Genomic DNA, 23,237 nt, shown 5'->3' on the forward strand with positions numbered 1-23,237 from the left:
ATGAGTGAGAACATGTGGTGTTTGGTTTTCTGTCCTTGCAATAGTTTGCTCAGAATGATGGTTTCCAGCTTCATCCATGTCCCTACAAAAGGACATGAACTCGTCCTTTTTTGTGGCTGTATAGTATTCCTTGGTGTATATGTGCCACATTTTCTTAATCCAGTCTATCATTGATGGGTTGAGTTCCAAGTCTTTGCTATTGTGAATAGTGCTGCAATAAACATATGTGTGCATGTGTCTTTATAGCAGCATGATTTCTAATCCTTTAGGTATATACCCAGTAATGGGATGGCTGGGTCAAATGGTATTTCTAGTTCTAGATCCTTGAGGTATCACCACACTGTCTTCCACAATGGTTGAACTAGTTTACAGTCCCACCAACAGTGTAAAAGTGTTCCTATTTCTCTACATCTTCTCCAGCACCTGTTGTTTCCTGACTTTTTAATGATCGCCATTCTAACTGGTGTGAGATGCTATCTCATTGTGGTTTTGATTTGCATGTCTCTGATGGCCAGTGATGATGAGCATTTTTTCATGTGTCTGTTGGCTGCATAAATGTCTGCTTTTGAGAAGTGTCTGTTCATATCCTTCGCCCACTTTTTGATGGGGTTGTTTGATTTTTTCTTGTAAATTTGTTTAAGTTCTTTGTAGATTCTGGATGTTAGCCCTTTGTCAGATGGGTAGATTGTAAAAATTTTCTCCCATTCTGTAGGTTGCCTGTTCACTCTGATGGTAGTTTCTTTTGCTGTGCAGAAGCTCTTTAGTTTAATTACATGCCATTTGTCCATTTTGGCTTTTGTTGCCATTGCTTTTGGTGTTTTAGTCATGAAGTCCTTGCCCATACCTATGTCCTGAATGGTATTGCCTAGGTTTTCTTCTGGAGATTTTATGGTTTTAGGTCTAATATTTAAGTCTTTAATCCATCTTGAATTTATTTTTGTATAAGGTGTAAGAAAGGGATCCAGTTTCAGCTAAGCCTTGCCTATTTGAAAACAAACCTCTCTAGTTCCCTGTAGTTCCTTTCAGCTTTTATACTTCCTTTTTCGGGGGGTGGGGGGAGATGGAGTCTTGCTCTGTTGCCAGGCCGGAGTGCAGTGGTGCAATCTTGGCTTACTGCAACCTCTGCCTCCCGGGTTCAAGCAATTCTCTTGCCTTAGCCTCCCGAGTAGCTGGCACTACAGGTGCGTGCCGCCACGCCCAGCTAATTTTTGTATTTTTAGTAGAGACAGGGTTTTACCATGTTGGCCAGGATGGTCTCAATCTCTTGACCTTGTGATCCACCCGCCTCGGCCTCCCAAAGTGCTGGGATTACAGGCATGAGCCACCATGCCTGGCCTATGCTTTCTTATAATCCTTATGACCAAGATTTCTACATTCCCTTTCTTCTCTTCACTCCCTCACGCTTTGATGCACTACAGCCCTGCAGCCTGGCTTCCACACCTGTGTCTTCACCCAAGCAGGTCTCTCAAGCATCAGTAACAACTTCTGTGTTACCAAATCTACTGGACATTTTCCTTCTGCTAGGACTCTAGGCAGCAGTCAACACCTTCACTCTCTCCTCTGTTTTGAACACCCTGTCCTAAGCTACTGGGAAGCCTGTCTTACCAAGCTTCCCCAGTCTTTCTGTACTTTTCTGTAGTCCTTAAACAGGCTCATCCTCCTCGGGCTGCTGTTGAAGGCTAGAGTTCTTCCACACTCAGCCTTCTTCTCTTACTTGAAAATAGCTCCATTGACAACTAAGAGTTCTGAAGCTACAATTCTTTGTGCTTCCCAGACTTTTCCTTGTTTTCCTTTCTAAGCTAATAGTATATACCTCTTTCACCTAATATATTTCATTGATTATTGTTTCAATTAAGGGATCATACCTAATTTTTATTAAACAATTGTGAGGAGAGACTGAAATATTTTGAATTGATATATTTTTATACTAGAAACAGTTGTAAATATGTTTTTAAAAGTCATCTTATGAAAAAATAACCATAGGGATGGTTCATGATTTTACACATTTGTATTAATCACAGTACCAAATGGTTTTCTTTTCTCTATGAAGGTTTCACAAGAAGTATTGTGGCTGTATACAGTACCTGTATGCTGGTTGTGCTTTTGCGGGTCCAGTTAAACATAATTGGTGGATATATTTACCTGGATAATGCAGCAGTTGGCAAAAATGGCACTGTAAGTTTAATAGACTTAAATAGACATTGTTCTTTCCCTCAAGAGGTTCAAAGTTTAACTTATTTATCCTGATAACAATTTCTATGAAATAAATATTTTTATATTTCATGTGATTGTGAACTTTTAGTATTATGAATAATTTTTATATATTGAAACTAGAATTTTTGGTATGTTAAAAAATACTATTTTTCTCATCATTTCAGATCTTGAAAAATCTCAGCCAAAGTTATATTGAAAACATTATTTATTTACCAGTTTAAAACTTGGATAATTGAACTGTATTTCTGTTTTGTACAGACAATTCTTGCTCCCCCAGATGTCCAACAGCAATATTTATCAAGTATTCAGCACCTACTTGGAGATGGTAAGATTCTTATTTGTGACTTTTATACTAATTTTAATTCATTTATTTTTATTATTGAGGAATTTTTAAACTAAGCAAGGCTTTCAGGTTTGTTTTTTCTTTAATAGGCCTGACAGAATTGATCACTGTCATTAAACAAGCTGTGCAGAAGATTTTAGGAAGGTAAGGCATTTTTCTTTGACTTTTCTGACTTCTTGATTCTAATGAGTGAAAGGAAATTAGAATTGTTCTAGTGAAACCAGTGACTTGACAAATGGTGATTTGTGAAACTCTTTGTAATCTAATCAGATACCATCCTAGGATATTGCATTGTGAGATCCATTTTCTTTATCATTTTTTTATACAGAGGGGAAAGTTTTAATATTTCATTGTTAATTGATTTCATACAAATCAGAAATATCTGGGTCATGAGATAAAAGACCTACTTTAAAATCTGCCTCTGAGGCTTTTACCTCCCATTTATACTAGCAATATCTATAATTACAGTAGGAATTCTCTTATGGAATCCAGAGAAATACTTTTCTTGGCTCTGTAGTAATGGCCCTTAACTAGTGGCTGATTTCTTAATCCATTCTATTCCAGTCAGCAGTTACAGGTGTAAGCAGAAGAAACAGGATTTTAGATAGTAGCCTGTTAAGAAAAGAGTGTATATAGGATGTGTTGTATAGTTTCTATTTATCCCAATTCCCTTTTCTCTGTTTCTAGTGTTTCTCTTAAACATTCTTTGTCCCTTTTGGACTTGGAGCAAAAACTAAAAGAAATCAGAAATCTCGTTGAGCAGCATAAGTCTTCTTCTTGGATTAATAAAGATGGATCCAAACCTTTATTATGCCATTATATGATGCCAGATGAAGAAACTCCATTAGCAGTGCAGGTGCTTAATTCATAACCATTTAACCAAACCAGTTACTCTATTCTTTTAAAATTTTACTCTCGAAATTTTGATTTCTGAGTCTCTTGAAAGGTAAGTGATTGAAAAGTATATATTTCAATAATTGAAGTAAAACCCCATTAATTTAGAAAACAAACAGCCATTATGAGTGATTTCTAGTAAGAAGCACTTAACAATTTTAGATATTCAGTACATTTTTATTATAAGGTATGTGACAGTAGATACTGTGATGTATTCTGGGGATGTAAAATGAGTAAGACATGTTCATTACACCTGGGGAACTGAAGATACAAATTCAATTGGTGGGCTGCAGTGTATTTTTGTATCAGATCAAGTAGCAGAACATAGAGCTGAAGGTCAGGGCAAGATTATAAAGAGCTTTGTATGCCAAGATAAGGAGTCTGAACTCCAATTTGTAGACAAAGAAAGGTAGATTTTAACCAGTCCAATGACACAATCACCTTTGCTTTTTAAAAAAGTTAATGATGAAAGTACAAAAATGGACTGAGGAGGTTATGGTCATCCACTTGAGAAACAAGGTCTAATCCAAAAATTATCAACTATAGTGTTGCTAAACACTGGTGTGTCCTGGGTAGTTGTTACATAAGTTATTCATTGATTAAGAATAATGAAAATGCCCGATTGCAGGTTATGGCTCATTTCCTAAATTAGTAGTTTTTCATTTGTCTGCTGGTTTGCACCCATTCTTTGTAATTGGGAGAACACCTCTTACTTGACAACTGGAAAAGCCTTAGAACAGAGAGGCCCCCTATGCCATACCTCAGCAGAGAGGCCCTGTTAGAACAGAATGCCTTGTTTTCGTTGCCTGCAGGATTTTCCCATTGCCAGAGACAAAGATGAACCTGTTTGGGTGCTGAGAGATCCTACATTCATGAGTAGGCCAAAAAAAATGTTGCATCCCATTTAAGGAAACCCTGTAACTTGAAAGATAGAGACTAAACTGATCAAACAGAACAGATGGAACAGAATTAATGAAACAGGAGACAACTTACAAAATAGAATCTCAAGGAGATGCAATAAGAGTATTAAGAAATCTTTTTAGGACTCTAAAGTAATTTACAGTTTTCAAAATTCAAAACAGGACCAAAAAGAAAACAAAAGAACAGGTGAAGAGAGAAATGATGGACCAGGTCTTACTGAACTGAATTAAAACCTGAAATTTAAGATTGAAAGGACACATAGAGTCTCAGACTAGATTGATGAAAAAAGACATACATATCCTGATAAAATCTCTTACTGATAAAGGAAAAAAACATAGGAGGTTGACGGGGAGGATCACTTGAGTCCAGGAGTTCAGGACCAGCCTGGGCAACATAGCGAGATCCTGTCTCTAAAAATTAAAATTAAAAAAATCAGTCAGATGGGCATAGTGGTGCACGGCTATAGTCCCAGCTACTCAGGAGGCTGAGGAGGGAGGATTTTTTAAGCTCAGGAGTTCGAGTTCATGGTGTGCTATGGTTGCACCATTGCACTCCAGACTGGGCAACACTGATCTGTCTCTTAAAAAAAAAAATGCTTTGGGAGGCCAAGGCAAGAGGATGGCTTGAGGCCAGGAATTCGAGACCAGCCTGGGAAACATAACAAGACCCTACCCCTACAAAAAAAAAAAAAAAAAAAATGAAAAATTAGTATGGTGGCCCATGCCTGTAGTCCTAACTACTACTTAAGAAGCTGAGGCAGGAGGATCACTTGAGCCCAGGAGTTCGAGGTTGCCTAAGCTATGATCATGCCACTGCACTCCAGCCTGGATGACAGAGTGAGACCCTTTCTCAAAAAAAAATAATAATAATAAAATTAAATTAAAAAAAAAAAACTCAGACCTCTGCAAACTCAAAACCTGTTTCTTCTTTGTCTGACTATACTAGAAATCTATCCAAGAAGGGCCAAATAAACAGAGCTCTTACTAAGTATAATTTTACTTTTACTCATGTCTTAAATTCTACTTATTTGCACACATAAACCATTATAGGTTTTTATTTTGAGGAGGGAGGGTCTAACTTTTTTTTATTGTTGATAGAACATAGACTTTTAGATTTCCTGAACTCTTTATTTATGAATGTGATTAGTTTCATCATAACCTTGTGCTAATGTTTGAAAACCTTAAGTGTGACATTTGAATTCTATAGGCCTGTGGACTTTCTCCTCGAGACATTACCACTATTAAACTTCTCAATGAAACTAGAGACATGTTGGAAAGGTATGTATACTTCATGTAACAGGAAAAATATGTGTGTATGTTGAATGTACTTGAGACTATTTTTTAGTTTTTCTTGAACAACACGGTCAGTATAATATTATATCAAAATTAAATTTTTGACTCTGTTCCCCAGCCTTTAGATAAGATTTCCTACTCAAACTGGAGGGAAGCAGTGATTTCTTAGGGTAACTCAGCTACTAACTCTACTATCTGAATTCATCGAGTTCCAGTCGTTTGTTTTTCCTCAGTAGGATTGTCCACTTTTTTCTTATTCAGATTTCCACCCCATCATTTCATGAAGCTCTGGAGAAGGTCATCAGTGATCTTTTGTCATATCCAATGAACCTGTAATGTTCATCTTACTTGACCTTTCTCTGATATTTGACACTGCCTTTCTTGAAATTCTTTGCTCACATGACTTTCGTGACAGTATAATCTATATTTTTCTCCCACCTCTCAAATCATTTCTTAGACTTTTCTATCTCTGTCTTTCCTTTAAACATCAGTGTTTCCAACCTGGTGCAGTGGCTCATGCCTGTAATCCCAGCACTTTGGGTGGCCAAGGCGGGTAGATTGCTTGAGCCTAGGAGTTCAAGACCAGCCTGGGTAACATGGCAAAAACTCCATCTTAAACAAAAGAAAAAAAAGTTAGCCGGGAATGGTGGTGCACACCTGTGGTCCCAGTTGCTCGGGAGGCTGAGGTGGAAGGATCACCTGAGCCCTGGCAGGTTGAGGCTATGGTGAGCCATGATTGCACCACTGTACTCCAGCCTGGACAACAGAGTAAGATCCTGTCTCAAACAAGCAAAACAAAACAAAACAAAACAAAAAAAGCCATCAGTGTTTCTCAGGTATTTGTTCTTTCTTCATTGGCAACTGCCTCCCAGGCAGTGTTTTATACTCCCATTACTTTACTATGCTAGTAGTTAAAGCCAAATGTATAGCCCTAGTCCTCCACCCTCAGGAGCTTGTCTGGATTGAAATTTCTACATTTCATAGATAGAAATAATTTGTTCATTCACTTAATTCATTTATCTCATTGAATTATTCATCAACTATGTATTGGCTGTCTGTGGTATATTAGGTACTGTTCTAAATGCTAGGTCTTCATCCCTACTGGAATGTGTATGTTAGTGGGAGAGGAAAATAATAAACTAATAAATTTAATGTAATCTCAAGTATGTATAACTTTGTTGATGAAACACAAAGCAGGTTAAGGGGTTAGAGAGTGACCAGGGATGCTGTTTGTAATAGGTTGGTCAGAAAAGGCCTCTTGGAGGAGATGTCATTTGAGCAGAGACCTGAATATACTGTGGAAGTGAACCTTATAACCCAGAAAAATACAGTTCAAGGCAGAAGAACAGTTGCAGTGATCCTAATGCTTGGCCTGTTCAAGGAATAGCAAGGAGGCCATTGTTGGCTGGAGCACAGTGAATGAGAAAAGCAATAGGGAAGTGAGATTGGAGAGATAGATGGAAACTCTAGAGTATGTTGAACCTTGTAGTCCATGATAAGAAATTTGTTTTTTATTCTTAATGTATGGGAAGCCATTGGAGAATTTTAAGCAGGGCAGTGACATCATCTGTGTTTATAAAAGATCTCTAGCATTGGGAGATATACCTAATGCTAGATGATGAGTTGGTGGGTGCAGCGCACCAGCATGGCACATGTATACATATGTAACTTACCTGCACGTTGCGCACATGTACCATAGAGCCTAAAGTATAATAATAATAATAATAATAATAAAAGAAAAAAAAAAGATCTCATTGCTCTATGGTAAGCTGACTATAAAGAGATAAGAATAGAAGGAGGGAACCAGTTTCAAGAGTTGAAGTAGTCTAATCAAGAGACAGTTGCAGTTTGAACTGGGTGGTAGCAGTGGTGGCAATAACAAGTGGCTAAATAATAGATTTATTTTTAAGGTTGAACCAGTAGTACTTGTGGAATTATTTAGTGTGGGTTATAAAACAGGAGGCAAGGATGACTCCTAGGTATTGGGGCTGAGCATTTGAGGAAATAGGAACTGCCATTTACATTTTGGCAGTGTTAAGCATATCCAAGTGGATATGCCTATCGGCAATTGAATATGCAAGTCTGGAATTCAAGAGTTAGTTTACAAATATAATGTTTGGAGTCATCACTTTGTATATGGTATTTAAAGACATGGGAATAGGAACAGATAGAGACTAGAAGACAACTGAGTCATAGAGCACTCCAACATTTAGAGTTTGGGATCGGGGGAAGAGCCAGCAAAGGAGACTGAGCAGGAGCTGCTAGCGAAAGAAAAGAAACACCAAAAGAATGAGGTATTTTGGAAGACAATTGAAGAAATGTTTCAAGGAGACTGTGATTAATTGGGTCTAATGCTCCTGAAAGGCCAAAGGAGATAAAGACAGAGAAATAACATTAGATGGAGTTGTTGATTGATCTTGTTGAGAAGTTTCAGAGGAGCAGTGGAGATAAGCTAATTCCAAAGAATTAGAGTTTAGCAGAGACCAAGCACAGACAACTGTTGCAACATTTTGCTTTGAGAGATTCTGAGAAATAGTATTTAAGGGGAATATGGGAGCCAGGAGATTTTGACTTTAACATTTTTTTATATACACCTTTCTACTAAACTCCATGAGATGAGTAATTTTTGTTTGTTTAGTTCACCAATGTATCTTCAGCTCTTAGAACAGTGCCTTGCATGTAGTAGATGCTCAATAAGTATTTACTGAATTGATAGAGGGAAAAATTGATGTAGAAAAGCATCGTTAGTTTTAAGAACAAAGTACTTTGAATAGGAGAAAGGAATGAGATTCAATACACAGCAAAATAGTTTAGGAGTCAGGTAGGGATGGCTGAGGATAGGTCAGATGCATGTAAGTGGGTAGATGGGTGGGACGAGTATGTGGAAGTTCTCTTTGCTTCTATTGTTATGTGTGTGAAATAGGAAGCAAGCTCACCTATTTCTCATTTCTCTCATTGGCCTAAATGAATTCAATTCAATAATAAGAATAAAAATTAACATTTTTGAGTGCTTGTGCAGCAAGCACTGTTCTATACTGCTTTGTCTATCTTAACTCACTTAAACCTTACAGTAACCCTAGGAGGTAGGTACTATGATGATCTTTTCTTCAGTTTCCATTTCTTCAACTTTCATCCCCTTAATCATTTTTCTTCTTGGAACCTTACCATATTACCTTTAAAAGAACAAAGTTCAGCCCAAATTACTGTGCAACCCAGCAATTCCACTCCTAGGTGTCTACCCAAAAGAATGAAAACATCTCTAGACAAAAACTTGTTCAGATTTTTCATAACAGCATTATTCACAATAGCCAAAAAGTGGAAACAATCCAGATTTCTATTAACTAACAAAAGGATAAAATCTGCTGTATTCATATAATGGAGCCCTATGTAGCAAAAAAGGGGAGCAAACCATTGATACATGCTACAGCGTAGAAGAACCTTCAAAACATTATGCTAAGTGAAAGAAGCCAGACACAAAAGACCACATATGTATGACTGTTTCTATGAAATGTCCAGAAAACTATATAGACCAAAAGTAGATTAATGGTTACCTAGGGCTAAGAGTGAGATGAGAATTGGCTGGAAATGGGCCTAGTGGGTGACGAAAATGTTCTAAAATTGGATTGTAGTGATAGTTGCACAACTATGCAAATTTACTCAAAATCATTGACTTGTGCATTTAAAATGGGTGAATTTTATGCCCTCTAAGTCCTACTTCAATAAAGCCGTTAAAATGCTTTTAAAAAGAGAGACGACTAAGGAGAAAACGTAGATAGATAGAAAGATACACACATACACATGCACACTCTAGTCAAGAAATTTGAACATAACTAGATATTTTCTAGCTTTAGTAATATATAAAATAATATTTTATATATTATTCTTTATATTAAAGAGTTTTGTGAGGAACTAAGAGAGTATAATTAAGATCAAAAAGCCCTGGTCTCATATTTGAGCTCCCTGATTTACTAATCACATGCCTTTAGTCAAGTTTCTTCATCCCTCAAGTATCAGTTCCTCATCTGTACACAATAATATTTTCTGTCTCACTGAAATATCATGCTAGAGTATGTAAAGCCAACCAATCTATGACTATAAGGAAATTTAAGAGTTTCCTCAAAATTAGTAGTACTAGTATTGATATTTTTTTAAAAATTCATTGTACAAAGTGCTGACTAGTATAAAAAATCTGAAGTGGATGAATATTCTCATTATGTTGTGCTAAAGAAGCTCATTTTTTAATACTTACTTTTTAAAGATTGATTCCTTGATATATTTTTACAGTATTAGATTATGACTAGAAATGTTGGTGGCTTTCAAAGGTAACCACGTTATTACTGAATTTGTTTTCTCTTCCATTCAGAATCTAAAAAGTAACTTATACTTCTTACTTTATATAGCCCAGATTTTAGTACAGTTTTGAATACCTGTTTAAACCGAGGTTTTAGTAGACTTCTAGACAATATGGCTGAGTTCTTTCGACCTACTGAACAGGACCTGCAACATGGTAACTCTATGAATAGGTAAGATGACATATAAATATGTTATACTAATGAATGCTCTTAAAAAATGGTGCTTTGCTTGTCTTTTTATTCCAGATAACAACAACAAACCTAGTAAATTTGAGTGCCTCATTTTTTAACAAATTAAACTCTGTTAAACCAACAACTTCTTCACTAGCAGAAGCTCCTTCTTGGTTTCAGTATTAAAATTTGCAGTCTTCCAAAAACTTTGCCACTATATTGAAGTACTTTAGTTGTGATTACCTTTCTGTAAGTTGAATTCCAATTATTGTTTTTTTTAACTCTTTAGAATACAAAACTCACAATGTGTTTTAATTTTAATGCATTCTCTAATGTTATTCCATTACTGCAGGCCATTTTGGTCTGCATATTTCAATATTTTGGTCCTTATAATACCTGGGCATTGTTGGTATAGATTCTCATTTGATGAATTAGCTCCTTATAGTTCTACAAATACTTAAATGTATTCATTCCAGTCCTTATTATAGAATTAGGAACATTTATTAGTGCAATTGTTAGTGATTTTAATCATAACTATTACTAAATCATGGACTTACGTATGCCATAAGGTATCTTATGGTTTTTTATATCTTTATTATCCCAACACGAATATCTTTGGTCTCATATTAGAATTTATACTCTTTAAGGATTTCAATTTTGCAGTTTTTTATATCAAACTCAGAAAATAATGGGTACTAAATTACTGTTGACTGACTGTAAACTCATTCATTAAAATTTGAGACACATCCTTTGAAGTAGCTTTAAAATTTTTTTTTAATTGGGGACGGAGTAATTGATAGGCAATATGTATGTGCAATAACCAATTTAATTCTTAAATACATAGGGCCAGAAGTTACTTACTAGATTCTCTGAGACCCTTCTTTATTGTAGAGAAAAGATTAATTTGACATTGACATTAAGCATTTGGAATGCTTACAGCCATAAAGTTTATTTTCTGAAGTAATTTAAATATCAACATAAAATCTTAAAAAAATTTTTAGCTTATACGAAAATAAATTTCAGCTCAAGACCAATCCTATACACTGTATAAATCAAAGTGCTCCAATTAGTAAAATTTCACCATAATCTGTATATAGCAAGATATTCGTTATTTTGCAAGTGGTGATACGTAATTGTAATGGTTATTTTAACATAAACAAATACTTGATTTTGTACACTGAAGAAATGTAAAAATTATACTACAGCCACATCAGCCATGATAGTGTTTCTTTTCTGAACTATAGTAATCATTATCTGCACTTTCATATACAACCTACATGTGCTACCTTGAATTGGAGTTTTATTCCTCAGTTACATTTTAAGCCTCCTCTCAAAAGTCAAAAACTATCTTGTGCCCTTTCATCTCTCTTTACTCATACAAGGCACTCAGTAGATATATTCTATATAAGTTTTTCTATTTCATTTCAATAACCAACTTCATGCTCCATGATTGAACCCTAGAAACATTTCCATCAAGCCTATTGTCATCGTTGTTTAATATGTTGTGAAAGTCTAGCTATCATAGTAAGTCAGGAAAAAACAAATGGCTAAGGCCTGTAATCCCAGCACCTTGGGAGGCTGAGGCGGGTGGATTGCACGAGCCCAGGAGTTCAAGACCAGCCTGGGAAACATAGGGAGAGACCCTATCTCTACAAAGAATACAAAAATTAGCTGGGCATGTGGCACATGCCTGTAGTCCCAGCTAATTGGAAGGCTGAGATGGGAGAATCACCTGAGCTCGGGAAGTCAAGGCTGCAATGAGCTGTGATTGTGCTACTGCACTTCAGCCTGGGCGAGGGAGTGAGACCCCCCCCACCCCCCCCCCCAAAAAAAGATGGAAGTAAGGTTTTTAACTATTGGCAAAGAACACAAAGTATATTATTTACGTGTATTATAATTAATAAGCCAGACCTCTGAAGAGAATCAACTGAAAAATGAGGTAAACTAATAAAGGCTTTAATGTGTATATATATATATATATAAAAAATATGCAACATATATGTATTAATGTATTATATGTATTACATATGTATGTAATATAATGTATAATGGATATTTAAAAGTCAAAAGTGCAAATGAAATCCAGAAGTATATTACAGTAATAATAGCAGCTAATACTTTTTCCATGTGCTAGTTTGATGGTATTTTTCAGAATGTATCTCATTGAATTCTTAAAGTAATCCTAGGAAATATGTACTAGTATTCTTCATTTTCCAGGTGAGGAGACTAAGACACAGAAAAATTAAATAACTTCAGGTCAAGTGGTAAAGCCAGGTGTTCAATAATGTCTATCTGAGATAGAAATTTTTCTCCAAATTTTTAATTATTCTCCAACACTATGATTAATTAAGGTTTAAGAATGTAAGGAGGGTTAAAACTAGAAAAGCTATTTTGGTAATCCATAACATTAATAAGCTAATAAGATAAAAAACATTATCTTCAGTGTTGCTGAAAAGACATTCAATAAAACAACATTTATTATGGATAAAACCTCTTACTAGAAATAAAAAATACATTTTTATATAATAAAATAATATTTGAGTCAGGTGTGATAGCTCACATCTGTAATCCCGATGATTTTGGAGGCCAAGGCAGGAAGATTGCTTGAGGCTAAGAGTTCAAGACCAGCCTGGGGAATATAGCAAGACTCCCGTCTCTACAAAAATTTTAAAAACCACCAAGAGGATTGCTTGAGCCCCAGAGTTCAAGGCCACAGTGAGCTATGATCATGCCACTGTACTCCAGTCTGAGTGACAGAACAAGACCCTGTCTCTTAAAAAAGAAATAAAAAATATAAAAAGTATTTGAAATCAAAAGCAGATATACTTAATAGTAAAACTAGAATGATTTCCATTAAGTTCAAAAACAGTATAAAGATGGTCACTATTGACAGATTATTCAGCGTCATTCTATTATTCTATCTAATGGAGTAAGGCTAGGAGAAGACCAATTTTGAGATCCAATTAAGGAAAGCTGTTGATTTTTTTCTATACTTATATCTTGAAAATAGGTAACTTTTATTGTTGGATAGTGAAAAAAGAAGGAAAATAGACAATTTACTGAGTGTTCTTACCATTTTAATAAACTGTTAGTTGACTGTTGGTTTTCTAAGTTAAACTCATGCTATCTTTAAAAATGATATTAATTTTGAAAAGGGAGAAGAAAAAGCTATTGTTATATGAAGGTGACAGACTTTATACTTAGAAACCCAAGAGAATCAACTAAAAAGTGTAGAATTAGCCTTCCAAAATTAATCTAAAATATAATCAAAATATTATCAAAATTCTATTGGAGATTGGAGGATGGTTGATTTTTTTCATCTTAAACCTGACAAATGGTAATAAAGGTAATCTGGAGGAATAATGGAGTGAGAATGTTTAAGCAATTATTGGAAAAGAAGAGCAATGAATATGCTTTTCCTGTATAATATATAATATAAGGTATAATTATTAATGTTACTCATAAAATAATAGGTAAGTCAGTGAAATAGAATGTAAAATCCAGAAGTAGCCCTAAAAAATGTAGGATTTTAGTAATGATTGTGGGCAAAATATATGTTGGTAAGACAAATAACAATTAGTCATTTTACAATGACTAATAAAATTCAGGAGGTTTAAGCATTTAAATATACTAAGTAAAAACAAATATACTGATCGAAAACAGGTGACTCTTTATGTGACCTCAAGATGGAGAAGGTATTTCTAAGAATGAAAGTAAAGAACTTTATATAAAAGAAGGCTAGGTTTGACTGTATAATTTTTAAAACTTAAAGATCAAACAAGCTTTTATAAGCTTTTCATCAATATTAAATGCAAATAATATATAGGAGGAAATGTTTGCTCTCTCTATGTATACATATCATACATGAGTGTAATGACATTATATACAGAACTTTTGCACATCAATTGAGGAAGCAAACACCTAAGGAAAGAAAAATTTTCTTTCTTAGAAAATGTGCATCAAAGACACAGATAATTCACAAAAGAACAGAAGGAAATGGCCAGTTTGTTAATCTAAGATTTATTGAACACGTGCTATGAATCAGGCCCTGTATTAGGTTTCTGTTCCCATAGATCTTACAATCTAGTTGGGGAAATAGTAAATATAATTGTATAAACTATGAGAAGTGTTATAAAGGAGAAGAACACTGAACATATAATAGAAAAATTTAAACAAAAGTGGACAGTCAAGCAGTTTTCCTGAGGAAATAATTTGAACTGAGAACTAAGATTGAAAGGTATTAAATATGACCCTAGACTGCAGTGGGACAGTTGACATTCTGGGCAGAAGCCACAGGGCAAAGGTTTTGAAGCCACCTAAGTACATTTTAAGACTTATGAAGAGGCTGGCGTGGTAGCTGAATACATAGAACAAGAGTGGTGTCAGACAAAGCTGGAGAATGCAGCACATACAGATATGGCTGTCATCTGAGAACACTGGAAGGCTGCTGGAGAGTTTTGAGCAGGAGAGTAATGTAATGGAATTTACATTGTATGATTTCTTTGACTGGTTTGTGGAAAAGGAATTGGGGAAACAGGGACTGGGGCAGGACACAGCAATGGATGAACGAAGACTTATTAATCAATTCAACTAGTATGTATTGGATGTCCGCTGTACACAAGACCCTTTACTATGTTCTGGGACAATACAGTGCATAAGATAGACATGGTATGTAACCTCATGGAGCTTGCATGATAGTGAGGGGGAGACAGAGCAATCAAGTAATCAAAATCATGATAGATTTTGAAAAATGCCGCAAAGGTACCATGAAAAAAAATAATGCCTGCTTCCCTCAGGAATACATAAATCTTCCCACTTCCTTTATTCTTTTTTAAGCATTGCCTCAAATCTCAGCATAGCACACTGGTTGTACACCCTAGCTTCAGCACTTGCATGATATTTAAAAGGAAATTTTTAGTGTAGCCCTAGATTGAAATGTATGAGATGTCATATTTAATGTAATAAGACTAAATCTACAAGCCCAACACAAAAATGAGTCTTGTTGTTTAAGTCATTACATCACATACATACATTGATACATACATGTATTCATTTATGTATCCAACAAATGTTTATTGTGCTGTAACAAGTTAAAAAGTTATTGCTGTAGTCCAGGCAAGAGATAATGCTCAGCTTGGAATCTGTTGGGCAATGGGGAGAATTCTTGGCACTTCTTTATTTGAATATAGGCAAGGGAAAGAAGTGCCAAGGATTTTCAAAAGATTTTAAGATTATTAAAAGATTTCTTTTGAGAAATCTTTAGAATATCTGATTGGGTATAGGCAAGAGAAAGAAGTGCCAGGGATAATGGCCATATTTGCTGCTTCTAGAGCCTGATAGATAATGGTGTGGTTCACTGGAGTAGGGGGGAAATACCCAACATTGTTTGTAATTAAGAGAAATGCAGATTTAACCTGTAAGATACCATTTTCACCTATCAGATGTGGAAAGATTAAAGAAAAGGATAATGTTGGATGTTGAAAGAAGGCATAAGGGAGCAGATACACTTTGATCCAGTGATTTCATGTTTATACAAAAACTTACTTATATTAAGAAAATTTAGGCAAAAACTGAAATGCCCAACTCTAGGGAGCTCATGATATAAATTGTCACAGCTAGAGGACAGATTACTGTATAGTCATTAAAAAACAATCAAACACTTTAGAACTTTTAATAAGATGGAAAATACTCATAACAATAAAAATGCAAAAACAGTATGCTTAGGAGATTAGAGGTTTTTGGTAGACACAAAAAAACAAAGATATGTGTAAAAAAATGCCAAAAGAAATTGGTCATGATGTCAATTAGAGTTGTTATTTCTAAGCAATAGAATTGTAGGTTTTTTTTCCTTTTTAATAGATTTCCAAAAATATTCTTCAATGGCTATGTATTACTTTTATAATTAAGAAGTTAAAGTCCTGTGTGGTCATTTCAGAAAATAATCATTACTGTGATGATTTTTCAGTCTTTCCAGTGTCAGCCTGCCTTTAGCTAAGATAATTCCAATAGTAAACGGACAGATCCATTCAGTTTGCAGTGAAACACCTAGTCATTTTGTTCAGGTAAGAAGAAAGCTTGGGAGTGTTATTAAAAGCAAATTATATTTGTGGTGGTGGTCATGTTTGTCTAACATAAAGTTACATTCTTTGCTGAGAGATTTTTTTCAAAAAATCACAGAACTTGGAACTACATGTAGAGTGTGGTAGAGTGTCCCATGAGAGTAATAATGGACCATAGCAAATGTGTAAGTTTGGAGTACCTTTCTCCGTGTTGTAGTCCAACACTATGGGACTACATTTTAGTCCAGGTATATTATAGTCGTCAGTTGAATTTATATAGCATGAATGTTTTGCATTAAGCTGTGCTAGTAAGAAGATTGAGCCTTGAGGCAGATCAAGGATCCTGTTCTACACATTTTGAGGAAAACTAAAAAAATTTGTGGAGAAGTAAAGCATTTTAGTGATTAATAAAATGTAACTGTTAATAGTGCATCAATAATATGCTCACTAAAAGACGCATAAACAGTGGGTCATTTAAATGTTTTATCAGACTACCTATAACTCCGTCTTATTTCTTCGTTTCCATTTGGAATGCATGGAGTAATTCAGTAATTCATTGAGTAATTCAGTAATTCATTGAGTAAGACAAACATTATAAACAAAATAACTTTGAATTTCTGAGTCATGTGCAAACTTGGAAACTGTGTTATAAGTTAAAAAATTGTTTGCAATACCAATTGCAAACTGCTTCAATAATGTACAATGAGAAGAGACCCTATGGCCTAAGCATAAAGCTGACATCTTCTTAGTGTAACTTGTCTCAGACAATTTAGTGTATCCTCTCTGTAGACTTTTTACTCTTGGGAACGTGGAGAGCACTGAGACTAAGAGTTCATTTCCTCCTTTCACTTTGGTGTCATCAGTCTGTCCTTCACATGCACATTTTCCCGCACTGGACTCTTCAGTCTTCTGTCCTCTTTCTCACCCATAAGAGCTGGGCACTCATATTGCAGAAGAAATAGTGAATAAGACTGATCTCATTTTACTGAATTTTAAGCTTCACATCTATATCAATGTGAGAAAAAGGTCATAACTTGGGGCATTTAAACCTTACCTTTACCTTTGTTCTCTTCTGTAGAAGTCCCTGGCTTGGCCAGTAGGCTGTTCATTTTGACAGATGAGTGGAAATTACAACCAAGCATAAAGCATCATCAGCCTTAATGCTTAAATAATTTTATGTACTATACTTTAATTAAAATCAATATAATTGATAATAAAAACAAATGTTTCAGTATAGTAAAAACGCCATTGATACTAATGTTTAGTAAAGTTGTTTAGTGTAACTGGAGGTATATTAAATGTATATACTAGACCATTGATTGACAAGGCTATTACAATTATAGTTTAATTTTTTAAACTATAATTTCTATGAGTTAAAATACCAAGTGGTCTTCTTAATAAATTGTCGTATGCTTTACTATTTCCACTTATCTTTTTTAAAGCCTTTGCCTTGATTAGAATGTTAATTTACATAAAATTAGTCCTTTCGAATTACTGCTACTACTTCAACTACAATGGTGTGTAGGAGAGCCTATGGTGGGAATGCTGTAGAACAGGGGTTTTGCAAACTGTACAGGGCCAGATAGTACATACTTTAGGCTTAATGCAACATACATTCTCTACAGAAACTATTCAACTCTGCTCTGGCAGTGTGAAAGCAGTCAGAAACGTACATGAACAAAAGAGTATGGCTGTTTCAACAAAACTTTATATACAAAAACAGGCAGCAGTGGATTTGGCCTGCCGGCCATACTTTGTTGACCCCTTTGGTAGAAGATACTAGGATGGTAGTTGGTAAAGGTAGGAAATGGGAGAATCAGAAAACAATCGAGAAAGGTGGCTTTTCAAATTATTTTCAAATAGCTTTCAAATAACATAAGCAGGAGATAAATTATTTCAGATTGCTTTCAGATAACATAAGGAAAGAGCTTTTATAGTGTGAACCAACCCTATGATACATAATTTTTATCTCAGACTACTGAAAACATCCTGGAAGCTGCATCAGGATACAGTGTTTGAACAGATTGAAGTCTTTATTATAAAGCTGATATAAGTTAGCTATGACCTATGAGCCAAATCCAGCCAAGCACCAGCTTTTGTAAGTTTTATTGGATGACAGCATGCCCATTGGTTTATGTGTTGTTTATGGCTGCTTTTGCACTACAATGGTAGTATTTCTCAGATTTGTCCATATACCTCACAGACATATGTACACACATATACCACAGTCCTCCAGTGTTTAAATCATTTTAAGTGTATAAATTAAAAACTCAGTAAGATCCTTAAGATTAGAGCTTTTTCGTAACTCAAAACCAAAGCACTTTTATTATCAAGTAGAATCTAAATTACAAAAAACAGATTGTTCTATAATATGGCTGACGACTACTATTAATAATTTGTTGTGCCAAAGTGAATGTGGACCTGTCTGCTACTGTTCATGCTGTTGAGCATTCAGCCTGCATTTTCTGAAGCTGACTTGCTAGTATTTTTTTTTTTTTTAATCTACTGTAACTATTCTGAAAGCTTCATTTGTATCATGTGTTTTACATGATTTGGCCTTAATTTGAAAGATTTTCTGCCTCTGTTCTTTTCTCATTAGCACAAGACAGTTAAAGTAATGTTACTTAAAGCCAATAAGAACATAAATAAAACGAATGCCCTAAAATCAGGAACAATAGTAGGTTATATGTTTTATCTTCTCAATAACCAAGAGCGTGTTTGAGTTTTCTTTACATTTTCATAGAAATCAAAACACAAAATTTCCCCTCAAATTCTTGGGCCCCTGAAAGCATGTCTGTAAATTCTGGTTTGAGAAACATTGATCTAAACCTGTGTTTCATTGAACACCTAGACTGAATACTTGAAACTAAATAACATCAAATTCTCTGATAATTTAACCATGAATTGATTGAGATTAGGACATGTCTAAACCTCACTTGGATTTTCCAATACTTAAGAAACAGAGATCACTAGGGACAGGTTTACTTCCCATTTCTTTGACACTCTCAGAGGCTCTCAACCTTTTCTGTCATGGACCCTTTCACAGGCTGGTGAAGCCTATGGACCCCTTCTCAGAACAATATTTATAAGTGCATACAATAAAATACATAATATTATAAAGGAAACCAATCATATATAGTTTTCAAAATTTCTTTTAAAATTAAGAGTATGATATAGCAGTATTGCTTTATTCATGCATTAAATACCAAGATATAATGAAAGTTCTGATAACTTCCACAACTGTCATATGACATGAAAATGCCTATGACTTCTATTGAAGACAAAGTCATACAACCTGCTAATATCATCACAGTTTGTTGCCTACATTCATAATTGAAAGAGATACCAGATTTTGGTTAAAAGTTAAAGAAAATGAAGATGTAATTTTTTTCTTATCTTTACATTCGCAAATCCCTTGGGGTGTTAAGAACCCTTACACTATAGTGTATATGTGTGGCTCATGTATGTGTGTACATGTAAAATATGCACTTACTACACATATTCATACCATATATTAGATCTTCTAGAAAGTAATACACCCTTAACCATGTTATGTCAGCTTCCAGCAAAAGTACCTTTACTCCTATAATTATTTATTCAACAGATACTTATCTAGCACTTGACATACACAAAAATTCATTTGAAGACTATTTGGGGTTTTTGTCCCTCAAAGTCACACTTGAACGCTTATGATACCATCATCCCTCATATAAGAACCTAAATAATAACTATCTCCTAGAATTTATTATAAGAAAAACTACTCATTTTCTTAAACGGTTTGCCTCTTGGCCTTTACCACAAAACTTAGAGCTGAATTCATCGCTTGATTGCAGAAATTAATTCAAATTATCTATACGTTTTGCAAACTATAATGTTATATTATCATCTTTGCTAGGATCTGTTGACAATGGAGCAAGTGAAAGACTTTGCTGCTAATGTGTACGAAGCTTTTAGTACCCCTCAGCAACTGGAGAAATGATTTTTCCTTCAAGAAAAACTGCAGTGGGATTCATTTACTTTTTAAAATACACTGGGTAAATCACCTATACTTAGAGTAACAGTTTGTTATCAAAATGCCTGATAAAATATATTCTTAATAAAAGTCTTCATTTCATAATGAAATCAATTTATTTGGCATCTTAATATATTTTTTTAGATTCATCAACAGACCAGTTTTTGTGGGCATATATATGTACACATGTGCAAATATCAGAATTGTTAATAATTTGTTACACATGGACATTTGTTCCAAACTGACTAAAAATCAATATAGATATTTTATATACATATATATATAAAAATATGAAATTCAGTGTACTTTACCATATTAATACTGAGGAAAAATCTGTTGGAGACATAGGTCTAGGATGTGTGAAGTTTGGAAAAATATGCTATTTAATTATAATGTTCCCTAGACTGCTGTAAACAGAAGTGAATCAGACTTTTCTCCAGCTACCCTTCAAAATAATAAATTATTTGTCTCAAATATACCTTGATGGAGGACTTTTTTATTCTTATGGAAATAGTGAATTTCAACAACTATGATGAACTATTGTTCCTTTGCTATTTCTTCACTATATTTTTTAAGGTTTTATTAAAAAGCCTTAGAAAGTTGCATATTGATTTAGAGGCTAAAATTGTGTTGATGCTGTTTACTCACCTAATTACATAGTTTTAATCATTTGTATGTACATAATTTTAAAAACTTACTTTGTATTGATTTTGAATACAGTGAAAATCTTATTGCAATAAACTATTTTAGTAAAATATTATTTTGTTGAGTTAATATTTTTCAGCTATTAATTTACTTATCCCATAGCATTTTTGTTATTATTTTGGAAGAGAGAGCATGCTAGTTTGTTTCATTTTAATTGGTCATGCACTTGGTGCTTTTTTGTTGTTGTTAACTTGTTCATTTAGTAAAAAGCAAATAGCTTTACTTTCTGAAAAAGAAATAATTCATTACATCTGTAATTCTTCATTTAGAAGGGTAATTAGGGCAAAAGTAAATAAATCATTATACATTATTAGTATGTTGACATATATTTTCAGTAACATTGTTTTATGTTCCTCCAACATAACATGTAGCTGAACAGTAGAAGGTAGAAAATAAATTATGACATCTCTTCTAAGGCCTGGCTAGGCCTGAAGCTCACTGCTAGGGAGTTTGTGTCTACAATGTTTTTAAAAATAGGTAGTGGAGCCATAGCCCTCACCATAGACACCTCTGAGCCCACTGGCATTGTCTCTGAGCAGAAGATGGCTGTGCCACTCACATATGCTAATCTTGGCAAATCTGCCAAGCATGTCTTCACCAAGGGATATGGATTTGGCTTAATAAAACCTGATTTGAAAACAAAATCTGAGAATGGATTGGAATTTACAAGCTCAGGCTCAGCCAACACTGAGACCACCAAAGTGACAGGCAGTCTGGAAACCAAGTACAGATAGACCAAATATGGCCTGACATTTGCAAAGAAATGGAACGTTGACAACACACTAGGCACCGAGATTACTATGGAAGATCAGTTAGCATGTGGACTGAAGCTGACCCTCCATTCATCCTTCTCCCCTAACACTGGGGGAAAAATGCTAAAATCAAGACAGGATACAAGCGGGAGCACATTAACCTGGGCTGCGACATGGATTTGGACATTGCTGGGCCTTCAGTCTTGAGGTGCTCTAAGTGCTGGGTTATGAGGATTGTCTGGCCAGCTACCAGGTGAATGTTGAGACCACAAAGTCTTGAGTGACCCAGAGCAACTTTGCGGTTGGCCACAAGACTGATGAATTCCAGCTTCACACTAATGTGAATGACGGGACAGAGTTTGGCAGCTCCAATTAGCAGAAGGTGAGCAAGAAGTTGGAGACTGCTGTCAGTCTCGCTGGGACAGCAGGAAACAGTAACACTGGCTTCAGAATAGCAGCCAAGTATCAGATCGACCCTAAAGCCCACTTCTCCACTAAAGTGAACAACTCCAGCCTGATAGGTTTAGGATACACTTAAACCCTAAAGCCAGGTTTCATACTGACACTGTCAGCTCTCCTGGGTGGCAAGAACGTCTATGCTGGTGGCCACAAGCTTGGTCTAGGACTGGAATTTCAAGCATCAATGAATGCTGTAGAATTGTTTATTTTGCAGCATAGCTACCTTCACAATTTAGTGTATCTTTTAATGTATGTCTGGGTTGCAAGTATTGCTAAATGTCATGTTGGACCTCCAGGTTAAAGATGATTCAGCTTTAAGGTGTTACCCTTTCAGGGGTACAGAAGAAACCCAGTTCCAAAAAGGTCCTTTCAGTGGTAGATTTAGGGAACTTGGTGGCCCCTGTAGAGAAGCCAGGTTTCTTTTTTTATCTAGAAATGGCTGCAAGTGGAAGCTGATAATATATAAGCACCTTGTAAATTCATATTGAGTAAATGAATGAAATTGTGATTTCCTGAGAATTGAACCTCGGTTTCCTAATCCTAATTGATGAGAGGCTTGTTGCTTGATGGTGTGTACAAACTTACCTGAAAGGGACCTTTTTAAGACAGATCTTCATGACTTGTTCCCATCCCAGTTCTTCATTACCTCTTTTACACAAAAAGATCTACAGGGTGTGGTCACTGTTTCTTTTGTGCTGTTTTGGGGTGGAGAGGGTGGATGTGATGAAGCCAATAATTCAGGACTTAATTCCTTCCTGAGTTGTGGGTTTTTTTGTCCTTGCATCAGAGTATAAAATAGCTTCCAGGAGCTCTAGCTATAAGCTTGGAAGAGTCTGTATAATTGTAATCACAGGGTGACAGCACTCAGAATCTAAATTGGGCTTATGTGGTATTCTCACCACTCAATTTATTTTTTAGCAGTTTAATGGGTACATTTTAGAGTCTTCCATTTTGTGTGGAATTAGATCCTCTTCCTCAAATGCTGTAATTAACTTAAAAAAAAATAAAATAAAAAAAGGTAATGGTCCAGCCTGGGCAACATGGTGAAATCTTGTCTCTACAA

The 23,237-nt window shown here is 35.1% G+C and overlaps 1 protein-coding gene and 1 pseudogene across 2 annotated transcripts in view; both read left to right on the forward strand.

Moving 5' to 3' along the window:
• Positions 1-21,013, forward strand: part of PEX3 (peroxisomal biogenesis factor 3) — a 39,573-nt gene extending 18,560 nt beyond the window's left edge. The window contains exons 5-12 of one of the 2 annotated variants that reach the window (XM_054490419.2): positions 2,051-2,175; positions 2,473-2,539; positions 2,647-2,701; positions 3,245-3,413; positions 5,579-5,649; positions 10,065-10,187; positions 16,153-16,249; positions 20,142-21,013. In XM_054490419.2, coding sequence (XP_054346394.1) covers positions 2,051-2,175; positions 2,473-2,539; positions 2,647-2,701; positions 3,245-3,413; positions 5,579-5,649; positions 10,065-10,187; positions 16,153-16,249; positions 20,142-20,225 — 791 coding nt within the window. In that variant the 3' untranslated portion in view covers positions 20,226-21,013. The remainder of the gene's footprint in view (positions 1-2,050; positions 2,176-2,472; positions 2,540-2,646; positions 2,702-3,244; positions 3,414-5,578; positions 5,650-10,064; positions 10,188-16,152; positions 16,250-20,141) is intronic. The other variant, XM_054490420.2, reaches the window with a different exon arrangement.
• A 233-nt stretch (positions 21,014-21,246) lies between these two features.
• LOC129039134 (voltage-dependent anion-selective channel protein 1-like) lies at positions 21,247-22,475 on the forward strand (annotated as a pseudogene).
• The last annotated feature ends 762 nt before the right edge of the window (positions 22,476-23,237 follow it).

This window comes from Pongo pygmaeus, chromosome 5, assembly GCF_028885625.2.
Source record: "Pongo pygmaeus isolate AG05252 chromosome 5, NHGRI_mPonPyg2-v2.0_pri, whole genome shotgun sequence".
In the NCBI taxonomy this organism is placed as follows: Eukaryota; Metazoa; Chordata; class Mammalia; order Primates; family Hominidae; genus Pongo; species Pongo pygmaeus.